The sequence below is a fragment of the Columba livia genome, chromosome 5 (genome assembly GCF_036013475.1).
Source record: "Columba livia isolate bColLiv1 breed racing homer chromosome 5, bColLiv1.pat.W.v2, whole genome shotgun sequence".
NCBI lineage: Eukaryota > Metazoa > Chordata > Aves > Columbiformes > Columbidae > Columba > Columba livia.
In genome coordinates this window covers 38080236-38095759 of record NC_088606.1, presented here as the reverse complement: position 1 = coordinate 38095759, position 15524 = coordinate 38080236, and the positions used below count along the sequence as shown (strand labels likewise).

General features: G+C 45.6%; 1 protein-coding gene across 1 annotated transcript in view; it reads right to left on the bottom strand.

The window, feature by feature from the left end:
- The window catches only part of TTC9 (tetratricopeptide repeat domain 9), a 30113-nt gene extending 14883 nt beyond the window's left edge, over window positions 1-15230 (bottom strand). Inside the window, exon 1 of the mRNA XM_065064437.1 lies at window positions 14721-15230. Within this exon, the coding sequence (XP_064920509.1) occupies window positions 14721-15084 (364 nt within the window). The 5' untranslated portion in view covers window positions 15085-15230. The remainder of the gene's footprint in view (window positions 1-14720) is intronic.
- Window positions 15231-15524: the final 294 nt, after the last annotated feature.

Below are 15524 nucleotides of genomic sequence, written 5' to 3'. Positions count from 1 at the left end.
ACAGGGGCAAGTGAAAGGTCCTACAATCAGGCAGAAAAAACCCCGCATTGGATAAGTATAGCAGGGGAACAGTTGGTTGGAGATTAATTCTTCTGAAAAGGATCTGGGGAGTGAAGTGGATCACCAGCTGAAGTCAACAAGGCTACCCCGTTAACGAAGAAAAATGCACACCAAAATGCATGAAACAAAGCAGTTTCCAAGGTGTGCAAGTACCGTGTCTCATTTTTTATACCAGTCTTGAAAGAACATGTGGATGGATTCCACAGGAGTACCCTGACAATAACAGGTTGTCCACAGAAGACACAATATAAGCCCTCAAGAAGACACAGAGGGAACACTGGCTAACAGTGTTCATATATGTAAAAAGAAAAAACAAAAACCCAAAACCAACACCACCACCACAACCAAACAAACAAGCAAAACCAACCAACCAAACAAAATAAGCCCACAAAAAAACTGTGATGCAGAGAAGGGTTTAACCAGGATATGATCTGTTCTGCTTGCACTTGGGAAGTAAGAGAAGGCTCGCATTTCAGGTGGGAAGAACCTTCTAGCAATGAAGAGAGTGAAGCATTGAAAGAGACTGCTTGGCAAAGTTGTGAAGGATCTGAGCTTTGCAAGTGCTTAAGGACATTTTAAGAAAATGTTACCTGGGATATGTTTTATTTATACCCTTGTACCACCCGTGGGTATGGATAGAAGACTCTTGAATTGCGTTCAGTTCTGCCATCCTGTTATTGATTGGGCTGTAACACTCAGAGCATGAACAGTCCTCAGTTCTCCTTGAGGGCTGCCATTTAGTGTAAATTCCTATCAGAAGGTCTTGCTGGAGATGTCAGAGCAACATCCTAGCCAGGCATGTGAATATGTAAGCACTTAAGTAACAGCACACGTGAATGATTTCTGCCTTTGCTGTGTGTTTATGTTCCCATATTTCAGACTTTTCTAATTTTCAAGAGTACAATTCTTCAGAAGTGTTCAGTATTTCTAAATTATTCTTAAGCTACTTTAAGACAAGTGGTGATTTATGCTTCTTTTTTTTTTTCCTCACAAATCCAGTGATACAATACTGCAGTTTCAAAGGGCCGAAGTTTTCAGAAGAAAGGAATTTCAGCAAACTTTTCACCTGATCCTTAAAGCTTCTGTTTTGAAAGAGTATTTTGACCTACCAGTTCCTGCAGTTACTGATCCTTCACATTAAAACCAGAGGCTTATTGAAAATTCTTAGCTATGGTAATATTAAGGAAGTAGTTAAAACCTAGATGTTGAACAAAAAATAACTGTTTTCTGAAACCAGAATCTGCACCCAGCTGTGTACCAGCAAATCTTTATTCTACCAAAATAAAGAGCTTAAGGTGGAGATGATCTTCATATTACATCTTCTAATATCCATGCTCTTGGTTTTCCCAGCCAGGAGAGGTAGGAGCAAAGTCCTAGCAAAGCACAAGTAGAGTAAGAGCTTCAGTCAGCTTTTAACTACTAGACCATTTTGATCCTATGATATCCATAAATACTAGCTCCTCCTGCAGCCACATTAGAAGAGATGGAAGTACCTTCTGTTTGTTTTTGCCAAGGTCGTTATTGTTGATCTGCCAGGTGAAATGCCCTCTGACTTTATATTTATCTAGTAATCTTTGATCTGTCTTTTAAAATCAGTACTCACCTAGTCCAGTCAATATGACTTTAGAAATGTTTGGCCTTCAGAGCTACTGTTCCAGTTGATATTTATTCTGCTGCCTCTTCCTTGCTGTTTGCTTTTGTTCACCTTGTGTTGCTCTATCCTCTCACTGTGCCACCTTTTCTACATCATACACTTTCTGCCTCTGCCTTCCTGCTGCTGTTGACACCCACTGGAAGCATCTGGTCTCTTGTTTTCACAAGGGAAAAGTACACAGAATTTTATCATAAATCAGCAACATCAGATGGCGACAACCATCTGGTAAGTGCCTGAAGTTCAACAGCAGTCCAACTCTAACAAGTGCTTTCAAATATTTTATGATTCTTACCAGAGTACATTACACAGTGAAATTAAGGTCTGAATGGAATGATTTATTTTTTTTTTTTAAACCCATGTGAGACAACAAGGGGGTTTCTGTAAGTAGGGGGACGCTTTGGAAGAACTCATGGATTTCAAGTTGCCTTCTCTACTGAAGAATAAAGCATCCTTTGCTCATAGTGGTTCAAACACTGACAGCAGTACTGTGAAACGCAGCTGGAACAGCTTGAGGGCTCTCAGATGAAGTCACTGACAGTGGTGCATGCCACATCTGTCTCAGGCTTGGCTTATTGCAGCATGTTCAATTTGGGATGAAGGCTAGCACTTCATCCTGTACCACAAACAGGGCAGGATGACATGGCTGCGTAACACCTGTGTGCTGTGCCCTGTGGTGGCTCACAGTTCACCTCCCAGGACATGTGAAAGAGCTGACAATTGCACAGTCCACTGAGGGGTGAAGAACCGTCTGTCTCTGAGGTCACCTCCTTATGTACTCATACCATGTATAACTGATAGAAACTGAAATGCTTTTGTTTTTCCCTTGAATTCTCCCTAGCTGAAAAAAAACCTCATCTGGGAAGATGGAGGGGTCAAATGGTGAGGAGCATTTCCTTCATGGTCACAACAACCCCATGCAACCATGCAACACTACAGGCTCAGGGAAGAGTGGCTGGAAAGCTGCCTGGACAAAAAGGATCTGGGGGAGTTTGATGACAGACACCTCAATATGAGCCAGCAGTGTGCCCAGGTGGCCAAAAAGGCCACCAGCATCCTGGCTTGTATCAGGAATAGTGTGGCTAGCAGAACTAGAGAAGTGATCGTCCTCATGTACTCAGCACTGGTGAGGCCTCACCTTGAATACTGTGTTCAGTTTTGGGACCCTCACTACAGGAAAGACATTGAGGTGCTGGAGAGAGTACAGAGAAGGGCAATGAAGCTGGTGAATGGTTTAGAGAACAAGTGTTACAAGGAGTGGCTGAGGGAACCGGGGCTGTTTGGCCTGGAGAAAAGGAGGTTGAGGGGAGACCTTATCGCTGTCTACAACTACCTGAAAGAAGGTTGTAGCATGGAGGGTGTTGGTCTCTTCTCCCAAGTAGCAAGTGATAGGACAAGATGAAATGGCCTCAAGTTGTGCCAGGGGAGGTTTAGATTGGATATTGGGAGTAATTTCTTCACAGAAAGGGTTGTCAGGCATTGGAACAGGCTGGCCAGGGAAATGGTTGAGTCACCATCCCTGAAGGTGCTTAAAAGACCTATAGATGAGGTTCTTACAGACATGGTTTTGTGCCGGAGTTAGGTTGATAGTTGGAATTGATGATCTTGAGGGTCTCTTCCAACCAAAATGATTCTGTGATTAATTAAAATAATAACCCGTTCACATGTTTTATCCAGGTCCAGTGTAGTCCAAAACCTTTATATTTTCATGATGTTTTGAAACAGAGAGAAACCTTTATGGCCACTGTGGAAGGGATAGAGAGGAGAACAACTGACAGAATCAAAGATCCAGAGGATGCCTGAGTCAACTGTTTTCTAACTAATTGAAGAGAAAGATGTGTAGAACAAAGCCCTCAACTTTATTTTCCTTAAAAATGCACTAACAAACATACAGAGCAGAGTGGTTTGTCAGCAGCAGAGCCAATTAACCTTGTCTGTGCAAGGCTGTCACCTGGCTGAGCTTTGATAGACGGTGTAAAGTGAGCTTAAGCGTCACCCCTCACTACAGTTGAGCTTCTAGCATCCTTGCCTCTTACCTGCCCTCCATTTATACAATATAAACTTGGTACCATTGAGACATCTATCTCCATCAAATCTAGCTGGTCAATAGGTTTAAAAGTTATTGAGATCAAACTGACAGGCACACTACTGAAAACATACTTACTTATGACTTTTTTCATTTGGAAATCAGGCTGAAAACAAATAAACCAAAGACCAGAGGGATGATTCAGTACATGATTTGCTTTAAAAAGTCAGGGTTTGAACTGTGCAGGAACATAAGCCAGTTCTCTAATAAGATGTCTTCTCTTCAATATGAGCCGGAGCAAAGTGTTTCAGGTAAAATTCCCACATTGCTCCTAAACCCTTCATTACTCACATCTGTGCAATGCATTGCTGGCAGTGGAAGAATGAGGTAGGAGTGTGTGTCTGATTAAACAGAGATCACTAGTAGAATACCTCAGGAATTAATTTCAGAATTGAGCTTGTTTAGTGTTTTGGTTGTGGGTTTGGGTTTGTTTGTTTTGTTGGGTTTTTTTAAATGTCCCTGATCTAAAAGTAGGAGCGCCCTACTGACAGTTGGAAGATACTCTCAAAGGAGATGACAATGTCATGTAAAAAGAACCACAAGACCTGGTGGACAGCAATAAATGTATTTGGAATGAAAGCTGATAATACAAAATTTAAGACCAGGCCCTTTGGGACTAATAGGAATTTCTTGTAGAATTTGTGAACTCATGAGCTGGAAACAACCAAAGAGGAAAAGGATGGAGATATGCTAGCTGATCACAGGATGACTGAGTCATTTACGTGACATATCTATGGAGAGGGAAATTAAAACCATGGAGAAGTTTATTCATAAATCCTAACCAGTTAGCAGTGGTTCTCAAGCATGAAAATGTAATATTTGCTTTACAGTTTTTATCCTATCTAATGCAGCAGTGAATGTTCTGATTAGTTATATGTCTAAGCCTTCTTTTCTAACCTTATTAGGTTCTTTAGCTTCATGATACCTTCTGGCACTGTACTTCAAGTTAATCAGCCTTGGGTTTAAAAAATTATTTTGTATTCATTTATTAATTTAATTTACACTCCCCCACCATGAGAAAAGCTCCTGAGCTGCCTCAGTTCAAGCTCCATCACAGTAGTTAGAAAATGTATAAAGACAAATGAATAAATTTTCTTTGAACTTCGAGTATAGGTGAGGATCTTATGCTGCTCTGCTCTTCTTGCAACATGAACGCACTACTGTGTCTTAAGCAATTAATCACTGCAAAGCATTTAAGAGGATCATAATCCAGGATTTGAATTATGCTAGTATTAAAAAAATATGGTGGCTAAAGAAGAAGTTGAGGCTTAACTTTGCACCACATTGTTTGAGACAATCATCGCTACAGACACAGGGCAGAGATTCTGATTTGATTCCTTTTGAAGCACTAGACAAAAGGTGCCTTTGCAGAACACTGGCTAGTGCTGACTTATGACAGTCTTTCAGAGCATCACGACAGAGTTCTTCCCTTGTGGTTCTGCTTCTGCAAGGTCAAGTTTGTGGGGGGACAATCTCTCCGAACAGCTCCTGTTCAGGAGAGGCTATGGCCATGGGCCCCATTTATTCTCTGAAAGACTGGACGAAACATAAATCTTTCTGCCCTCTTTCTCTCTGGCAGGCGAACTGGGGCAGAGGAATGCAAATTCTCCCAGCTTCTTCCCTGCACATGGTTGAAAGATTTTTCTTTGTATCATAAAGAAGCTTTTCACGTCAGGGTGAATTTGTGGATTAGATGGTGACTCTAAGGACAGAACAGCACACCAGGGGTAGAAGTTTGTTAGTCACATCAGCCCAGGAATAGCCAAAGGAAGTAGTAAGTGTCTGATATAAATTTTCAAGCTCCAGACACTTCCTCTGCTTTTAATTTGCTTCTAAGAGTAAATTTCCTCCTCCACAGACTACACTGGGGAATGTGCAGGGCAAAGATACCCCATTGCTTTTTCTGTATTCTCCTCTCCATCTGCTGCAGGTAGCAGTAAACAGCTCTGCTGCCTGGAGTCAGGCGCTAAGTCTTTCAAGTTGGAAAAGACCTAAGATAAACAGCATCCAACTGGGCTGATCTGAAATCAGCCTTTGCTTGTTAGGCTAAGCCTTACAGATACATCAGACAGGTAGCAAATTTCCACCACTGCCTGATTAGATTCTACCAAGAGGGCCATGAACCCTCTTGCTTTACAGAATAAGGAGACTTACAGCAAGATAGATACCTCACTTGAGTTTCCTCAAGTAGGAAACGAGCCGTGTAGATGTTCCTGATGTGGCCAGGCCAGAGCAACACCAGAGGCATGAAAACTGACATGTGTAATCAGGACACTGCAGGAGCTTTGTCATCAAAAATTGAGAAACACTAGTTTGGTGGCTCTTTGCAGGCTCACCCAGCTGTTCCTTTCCAGCAGCTCCCAGGCAAATAGATCGACGGCTAGTTTAGCAGAGTTTTGCTGCCTGCCACTCCGATATGAAAGGAGTTGCTGTTGCCATCGATGCAGAACAATCTACGTGACAGCCCCCTAAACTGGCAGCAAGGCAATGGGCAGTGCTCCTACTAAAGAAAGAAAGGGAATACTGAGCAGTGGCTGGAAAAGTATTTGCTTTAGTAGGGCAGAGACTTGACCTGTCAAACACAGGTGTGTCAGAGAAGGAAAAATGCTGTAGCCTTGCAACCAGCAATCAGTGGCCTGCATCCTGAAAGGCTTATGTGGTAGTATAAGGATGGTTGTTCTCTCCACCTAGGGACAGGTAGAGAGTTGCAGTTCCTGCCTTCTTGATGGTACGTATGAGTGAATAGGACTGAGATATCATGTCATATCAAGTCAGGAGCATGGGACACAGGACTTGCAAGGCAGTTCTGGGTTCTTTGGCAAACAGATCCATAACTGCCTGAGGTGCAAACAGCACTAAATTGCTCTTTTTTTTTCCCCCTGATGCCTGCTGGGAGGCTGTTACAGAACCATTCTGAGGTAGTGATTTACACAGCCTAAGGCTTTCAAGATGAGTATGTACTGCTAGGAGGGGCAAAGTTGTAATCATGGCTACGCAGGACATGCATGTGTTAAAATTCATGTCCCGATTGACGACTTAGCAATTTTATCAAGGTGAATGACAAAGGGTGTGAAGATATGGAATACACTCACATGCTTGGACATGTAGACACGGGTGTGGTGAGGTTCTCCTCCTTGTTATATGTAAATTGGTAACCAGCACCAACTGACTGGCTTCCTATAGGTGTCACAACAGAGACAGGTCTTGCAGAGAGCCAGGAAGGGAGAGAAGGTCCAACCTGAACTAATATACCACGGGCAAAATCAGCTCAAAGGAATCAGGTGCAACAAGCTGCTGCAGAACAGAGTATGAGAGTAAAGGGGAGAGAGGGCCTCGCTGGCAGAAGCCTGGAAAGGGACAAAACTTTGGGAGGTCGAAAAGTCTAATAGAGCTACAGAGAGCTGGGAGAGCAAGCAGAGGAATTCAAAGGCAAAAGGCATGGACTGCGTAAGCAGCTCCGAGTCCTGTGCTCAGAAACGTGATGGGAGAACTGGGTACACGGGATGAAGCCAAGGAGAAGCAGATGGTGCTATCCAGCCTATGATCCTCCGGGCGATGGCATGTCAAGAATTTTGGACAGTGCAGAGAATGGGGTGAATTCTGAAATGAAGATCGTGACGTTAGCTATTGCCTATGAATAGTAACAGATGAGCTCTGGCATGTCAAGCTATGACAGCTAAAGATCATTGCTCCCAGCTGTCCCTTCTGCCATGGGTTATCATGGAGAGAAAACGTGACTGTGCCTAATCCATTCCCATGAATTGTCTTAGTACTGTTTCTAGCAGTGTCTGGAACTCTGAATGGCTACACTGAGACAGACTTTCTACTCCAGCCCCCATTTAATGGCTGCCAATACCTAGGCATGTGTGTAAGAACAGGGCAAGCTACACTGTCCTACCACCGCCTCCCAACCTCATGCTAGTGAGTGTGCTGCAGCTGAAGCTGCCTCCAGCAATTCCAGCAAAGCTTCCAGAAACTGCACTGACTCTACAACCTTTGTTAAAGAGAACAGAATAGTAATGCTCCATGCCACCACAAGAAGATTTACCTGCATTCATCGATCAATGTCCTAAGCGTACTGTTTCCCATCCAAAATGCAGTGCAGGAACGAACAAAAGGAGACAGATTCCTGAGCAGCCATTAGTAACAACTTTCTGGTTAATGATAGCTAATATTGACTCTCTTCCAAAGCATTTTTAACCCTTAGTATTAGTCACTGGTATGCTTGCCTGAATAAGCTGAAAACAAGATTAATAAACAGTTGTCTTCCTTCTGTATCAGTTTCCAACCCATGAAGTAAGAGAACAAAGAAGAAAATAAATAACCAGTAAATTTCTCAAAATTTCGTCATGTATTTTCTCCCTTTCTTCATTTTGTTTCCTCAGTTTCATAGTCCTTTGTTTGTTATTTCCTATGAGACAGCACAATGTCAAGAAGAAACCGGGACCTGGCAATATTTAGATCTCCGCTTTTGTTTTTACTGTTCCTTTCCTCACAGCAGCTCCTTTATCAGGTCTGCATTAGATCTCATCCTTAAATCCTAATTTGAAAACTTCCGATGACCCTCCATTCTTGCAGCATCCGTTGCATTGCTCAGAGGATACTGATAAGGAATTGGGTATGTACTGCTGAACTGACAAGCAGTTCTGGGAGAAAGGCTGGAGAAACAGGTCTGGAGTTGGGTTAGAAATTTCTGGGCCTGAGCCCAAGTGAACATGAGGAAGAGAAGGATCCTCCACCTGCTGAACCATGCAGGGGTGGCCCAGCTCCCAGAAAAGGAGGTAACCATGGAGCTCATGGGTGTATTTAGCAATAAACTGGGAACCAGCTTTGATTTTGACACTAGGTTTTATTGAACCAGCTGAACCATCTTCAGCACAGCACTGGTGGAAACCTGTGGAGGTATAAGAGGCTGTTACTCATTGTGGGACTTTTGCTGGAGGAAACTTCAGGACAGCATTTCAGAAGAGGACAGAATCAAGGTGGCAGGATGTGCTACTTAGGTATTTACTTAGGTAAACACATTAACCACTGCTCTGTTCTTAAGGAAGCTTTTTGATTTTTGACATATCTTGCTTCAGCTCCCATGGTGAGCTGTAGCTAGACGTGGACAGATCTCAGCTCACCAAGACTGCAGCTCCTTGGGGCAGTCTGGCAAGGGGCTCTATACCATCCCGATACATTCTGTTTCAGGCAAATGGTGACAAGGTCAGCTGGGACAGGTTTCTTCTCAGGCAAAGGGAATTAAACATGGTAAAAGTGGCTGCAAAAAGCTCCCCCAGAGCCTGAAGTTTTGAAAAGGCTTGGGAAGAACAGTGACATATACAGAGGAAAATGCATCTCCTGCCTCAGCAAGGGAGATGCTGTCAGACGTGTATCACTTAAACCAAGTTTGGAGGCAGCTTGCTGTCCTTTCTCTCCCTCCCTCCCACCCCCTGGCATCTGGATGTATTTCCATACCATCCTCCCAATGCACAAAAAACTCTTCCCTGAACAGGGGGAATTTCGTCCTCAAAAATGCAAAGGAATAAGTAAATTCAGAGTATTTTGAAAGAGTAATTCATGACAATGGCTTCAAATACCACTTCTTTCTTAAATACACGCCAGATTTTGAGCCTATCACTAAAAACCCACACAGTCACCTGTGTTTATTGTCTGCTGCAATTGCACCTACCTGGAGCAGTAATTGCATCAGGCCTGTAAAACAAGATATTCCCATGCGTGTGCTCTGGCTGGCCAGATGTATCTAAACCAAGAGTGTCAGTAAACTCTTTCCTCAGTCAGTGAAAGCACAGACCACGTCCTGCTCTGTTTGCTGCTGCCTCTCTTTCCCACTGCACGGCATCCTTACAGAGGGTGTTTTTTGTTGATGCAGCACATAAAAAATAACTTCACATCAAGCAACAATCCAAGACAGCTTTAACACCCACAGCACCATGTGTCCTGGTAGAGTCTGTACTTGTTAACAGCTATATACTGGGATGGGATTTTAGCAGAGACTCTTTGTGAGGAGTCCTAGTGGGTGGTCAGTGGAGGCAAGTTTTACCAGCTTTTCTAATGTTTAGTTACATTTTTACTTGGATTAAGCATTATAAGTATTTTTACTTGTGTTTCTCAGTGGGACTGCTCACCAATGTCTGTGCAACTGGTGATGTTTAGGAGTAGTACCTCTACGCTGGTCTAGAGCCTGAGGGTGCCAGGAGGCTCCTACACTGCTGGAAGGGCCATGTTTTGTGGGACTGTCACTATGACCTTTGCATAGTCATGAATGGTACCAGTGCACACTTCTGCCAGTGCAGGAGGTCAATCATCATTACCCAGGCTGACACATATCTTGGATGGCTCCATTTTGTAATACTCTGTGCAGTATGTGTGCCCTCCTGCCAAGACTCCCATACTAAAGTAAACATACTTGAATGGGGATATAAGCACGTTACATTAAATTTTCATTAAGGTAATTAACAAAGCCCTACAGTACTCCTAAGAGGTCATAAATGCAGACAGATAAACTAAGGTTCAAAGAAAAAAGATTTGGGGAAGATAATACAACTGGTTGGCACAGAGAGGAAGGATTAGAAACCCAGATCCCCCAGCACCGCTCCTCGTCCCCAGCTCTCTCTCTGGTTCCATTTCTCCTGCCAGGATTAGCTCTGGCATTTCTGTGTGCTTAGGAAAACCAACAAAGGTTTGCTTATCATGCTGCAGCATTGCCTCATGAGAAAGGCTTAAAACTATGCTTACTCTTAGCATTTTGCTGCTTTGGAATGACTAGGACTTGTTTCTCTCTGCAGAGCAGACATAGTCCTTTTGATCCTGTAAACTTTTAGGCAGTAATACTGGAATAAAATGACCATTGTGTTTAATGAGAGTAATGGTTGCATATGTAGGAGGTAAATGATCTCTTCCTGCATGCGATTCATAAAGCATTTAAGTTTCTTCTAGATCAAAGATTCTGTAGGAGTGGAAAGGAGGAGACAAAGACTTGAGGGATATTTGGCCAGTTTGCTTTTTCCGCAGGCATTCTTCATACATTCATCTTTTTTCAAAAGAGCACAAACCACTGACTTGGGGGAAACTCAGCTGAATGTACCATCAGGATGAGATTGTTGTCCCTGTTCTTTATTTTTCCATAGGGCTGAGCGAAGCAAAAAGAGGTCAAGTGACTTCTTCAAGGTCAGAGACTTATGGTGAGTCATAAAGGATGGACTGTTTGCCTTATAGCCCTGCATTCATTCCGCGAGGTTCTACGCTGCTGGTAGGCTTTTTCTTTGCCTACTCTAGCATTTCCTGGGAGCCTTGACTGTGCTGCTGCTCTTGCATCTGGTGACATTTGTCAAAGAGGCTTGTGGTAAAATGGAGGGGTATCGGCAGGCCCGTGTGAGAATGCGGCAGCGCTGGATTTTGCAGATGTGAGGGGGAGTCCCTTTAAGGCAAAACTCTTTGAGCTTAAACTGAAACCCACCTAATAGCTTGTAGAAAGAAATGCAAGCAGCGTTGCCAATGGCAAGTTGTGAAAATCCTAGGCCAATTTAAAATACAATAAAAAAAAAACCCCAACCAAACAAAAACTGAAATCACCAGCAGATTTGGGATTCTTTGAAACAGGCTAAATCATTTAGGTTGTGGAGGTGCCACACATCTCTAAAACAGGGGACTTCAAAAAACACATCAAATAGTGCAGGGCTCTAGTTAAACACAAGAGTTGGCCACCCCACCTCACAGTACAAGAATTGCCTGTTGAAGGTGCTCTACAACAGAAGCACAGCTTAACATGAATCTGTGTGCACGTTTGTGCCTAAATTTACATTCTGCAAGGCAATTCATGCACTGAAAACAGTTTAGTATTTGCCCACATATTCTTACTCATGTAATCAGTCAGATTAAAAACAAACAAGCACCAAAAAAACTAAAAACAACAACAAAAAAACCCCCCAACAAACAACCCAACCAACCCCAGCCTTTACCTATGAGATTGCCCCAAATTCCCTTTGGGTGTATACTTCTCACCTGCTTACTGGGCTAAGTGCATATTTACCCATAGTTGATGGTCTTCTCTGACTGGTATGCTGTATCCAAACCAGTAACTCTGTGTGTGTGTGTATGTGTGTGTATGTGTGTGTGTGTGTGTGCATCTATGTGATGCAAAACATCTCTGACAGGTGGATTTGTGGTGGCCACATGAAAAATGACAGTGCAAAAGCAAGGTGGGCTTCTTAAATGCTACGCTTACAGAGTAAGCGGAGGTGCTAAAAGAACTTGATAATAAGGACACTCAGATGACAGCTGCTAATGCTACCAGGTATACATCAGAGCCAAGCAAAAAAACTGCCTGCTCTAGAATGATCATGTCCTGCTGCTATGCTCTCTGCACTCTGCAGATTTATTTATCTTAAAAACAGCTCTAGGCACCTATTCAGTGCTCAGAAACAAAACTCTCTGCATCTCCCTCTCCTCCCCATATCAAATAACACTGATTTCAGCTCAAACAGTGTGTGCTCATGCGTCTACCAAAGCCCACTGTGTAAAGAAACCAGTGGCTTCTGCTGGACCACACTTAGAGAATAAAATCCCACTACTGCACTTCTTGAAGTTGCTATTAGAAAGGTATAATAATGATTATACCAGGAGAAAGTCCCTCCCCTTCTTCCCTTCAGACATGAATTCATAGATCCTCCTGCTAGAATGGGAGCTCTGGGACTGGGCTAGGAGTATCAACACTGCAATTCCAGTTTGACTGCACTCTCCTCTCTCCAATATGCAGGGCATTTCTTTAACATTGTGTGTAGACAGCTCAGCAGACACGCGTGAAGCTATGCATTTCTGAGACAAATCCTGTTTCCTCCTCTGTGCGTGCCATCTACTGAGAACCTGTGACAACTGGCTGTGCAAAATAACACCTTGACCTGCTGTGAGGTTATCCCAGGAAAAGCACTGCTTGCCGCTTGAGGGTTAATTAGAATCACCTCCTCTTAGGTTCACACTGGTTATAATTAGGAAAAAATCTGTTCAAATCTAGGTTAAAGATGGAGCATGTTTCTCACACTGATTGCTACTGCTGACAAGATCAAGTACAACCAACAGTGAAAATAATTCCCCACACAAACCCAAAACAGTAAATAAATTTGCTGGACAACAACCATTACATAGCACAACTCTGTCAGCAGGTGCCGACACACTTCTAGCAAGTGGAACTGTGCACTCAGCAAAGAATGCCACAGAAGCAAATCCCATCCCTTCCTCCCACTTCATTTACCTACTACCTACCACATCTCATTTGTATCTAACAGAGATATTTCCTGTGAGTACTTTTTCAAAACCAGAAACTCACCAAGCTATCTTGTTCAGAGTATTATGGGCTCTTTGTATAACCCTGCCAATTTAAACGATACTTGCCAAACACAATGGATTTTAATAAACCCGTGAACAGAAATTTGGAGACACAAAATTACAGCTATGCAATTATGGTATCGCTCTGGAATCTCACCTGCCTCTCCCTCTATGCAATCTGAACAGGCTTTTGAAGGAAGAGTATTTGAAAACATGATGAAAGGAGGCTAAATTGTGCCTACCATTACATCCCAAAAGACATATCACATATAACAGTTTGACATGGACTAAGACAAGATAAAATTCTGACTTGGTGTTCCAAACCATTTGCTTTATTCTGCATCTTTTTTAGCACTAGATGACAAGAAACAAAGCCAACCAACTCTGTCTAGAGAGCCAAAAGACAAGTGATCATGAGAGCTGACACGCTGATTCTCACCATTTCCACCCCCAAGGATATGAAGATTAATGAGTGACCCCTCATCCTTTTGGAAAACAGCATGGCTTTATTAATGTTGTCGTTTTGTGCACCTTGTTCAGGGTATGAACATCCTCACCGTGTACACACCTAGGCACAAGTTTTTGCTTTAGAGATGCCTTCAGACTTGGAAAGAAAATATCCATGTGCTGCTAGGGACCAAAAAGTAACCTCTGATCCTGCAGTTCTTGCATGGGTAAAGCTCCTTAAGTCCACAGGAGTTCTGCCTCTCCAAGGACTTCACAATCGGCCCACATAATACAGGGTGTTTTAAATAGATGGACCCAATTTCAAAAGGTAGTGATTTTGTATCGGGTCCATCTTGTTGAAACACCCTGTAGTTCAACTCCTCACCCCTCCCTTCCATCTTCCTGCAGCACTTCTTCTAAACAGATGGCAGGGAGCAAAGGGAGTGATGATCAAATGTCTACTGACCACAGTGGTGACTGGTGGCTAGTTGAGAAGCCAGCACTGTATTTGCTTTCAACTTTCATTGTTAAGAGGCCAAAAAATTCTTTTTATATCTAGTACTATTCCGAGCTATTGCAGCAGTGGCCAAACCCTTCCCCTTCCTTACATCGACTGTGGGAGAAAGAGTCTCTCTCTCTGTAATACTGTTAATTACAGGCACCAGAATTGGAGCTGTGGTGAAGGGACTGCAGGACATCGCGGGCTGGAGGGAAAAACACAGCATGTAATCTCGGCCAGTTCACGCGCCACAATTCCCCCAAGTCTGAGCATCATCCCACGTACGCACCGCTGCCCCACCGCCCGGCTCCCGAGGGAAGGGGACACGGGGATCAATCGGCGGCGGCTGGAGCAGCCCCGGGGAAGGGCTGTGGGGCCGCGGGGCTGCAGACGAGCCCCCGCGCGAGGAGCGGCCTGGCCGTGCGCCCCCTCCCCAGCGCTACCCAAGGCAGCCGAACACCGAGCCGTGCACCGGCAGCGCTTGTGTGTCAAACGTGGGAACAGAAATAAAAATGGAAGGCAACGGAAGGCAAGGAGACGAAATCAGCAGAGAAGAGAGGCAGCGCTCTTTTGCGGAGGGGAAGGGAAGGGTGCGCGGCGCAGGTGAGGTGGGGGGACCCCGCCGCCCCACGCCCCGCGGCCCCGCTGACCTGCCAGGCTGTTGTAGCAGTCAACCTCGATGGCCTCCACCGCCTGCCGCTGCTCCTCGCTGAGCCCGGCGGCAGCGGCGGCGGCGGTAGGGCGCTGCCCGGCCGGCTCCTGGCTCAGCAGCAGCAGCAGCGCCTTGAGCTCCAGCAGGGCGCGGTGGTACTTGCCGATGGCCTCCCGGAATTTCTTGTCCTTGTAGCACTGCGCCCCTTCGCTCTTGAAATCCAGCGCCCGCCCGATGAGCTCGCCCGGCTCCGCGCTGCCCGCCGCCGCCCGCGGCTGGGCTCCCCCCGCGGGGCCGTGCCCATCGCCCGCCCCGCGGCCGCCGGCGTTCAGCTTCCCCGCCGCCGGGCTCGCCCTCTCCATGGCCGCGGCGCCGCCCGGCTCCCGCGCCGCCCTACGCGGGCGATGCCGCGGCGCCCGCCGCCGCGCTCCCGGCCTTGCCCCCGCGCCGCTCCCCGGCTCCGCCGCTCGCTCCCATCCTCCGGCGGCCGCCGCTCCTCCTCCCCCGCCCCGCAACCCGCGGGGCGCCCGCCTCCGCCCGCCCCCGCCAGCAGCCGCCCGCCGCGGGCACCGCCGCCCCCCACACCGCCGCGACCCCCGCCCAGCGCAGCGCGGAGCGGCGGGGGCGAGGCCGAGGTGCTGGTGTAGCGGCTCCGCTCCCCGCTCTCCGCGCTGGCCGGGCGAGGGGCGAGTGCATGGCCGCCCCCTCTGCTGCCCAAACTGGCCGTCCACACAAACCCCCCCCGCCAGCCCTCCTCCTCTCCCTCAGACTGAGGTCCCCGCAGCCCCGGGTAGCCGAGTCC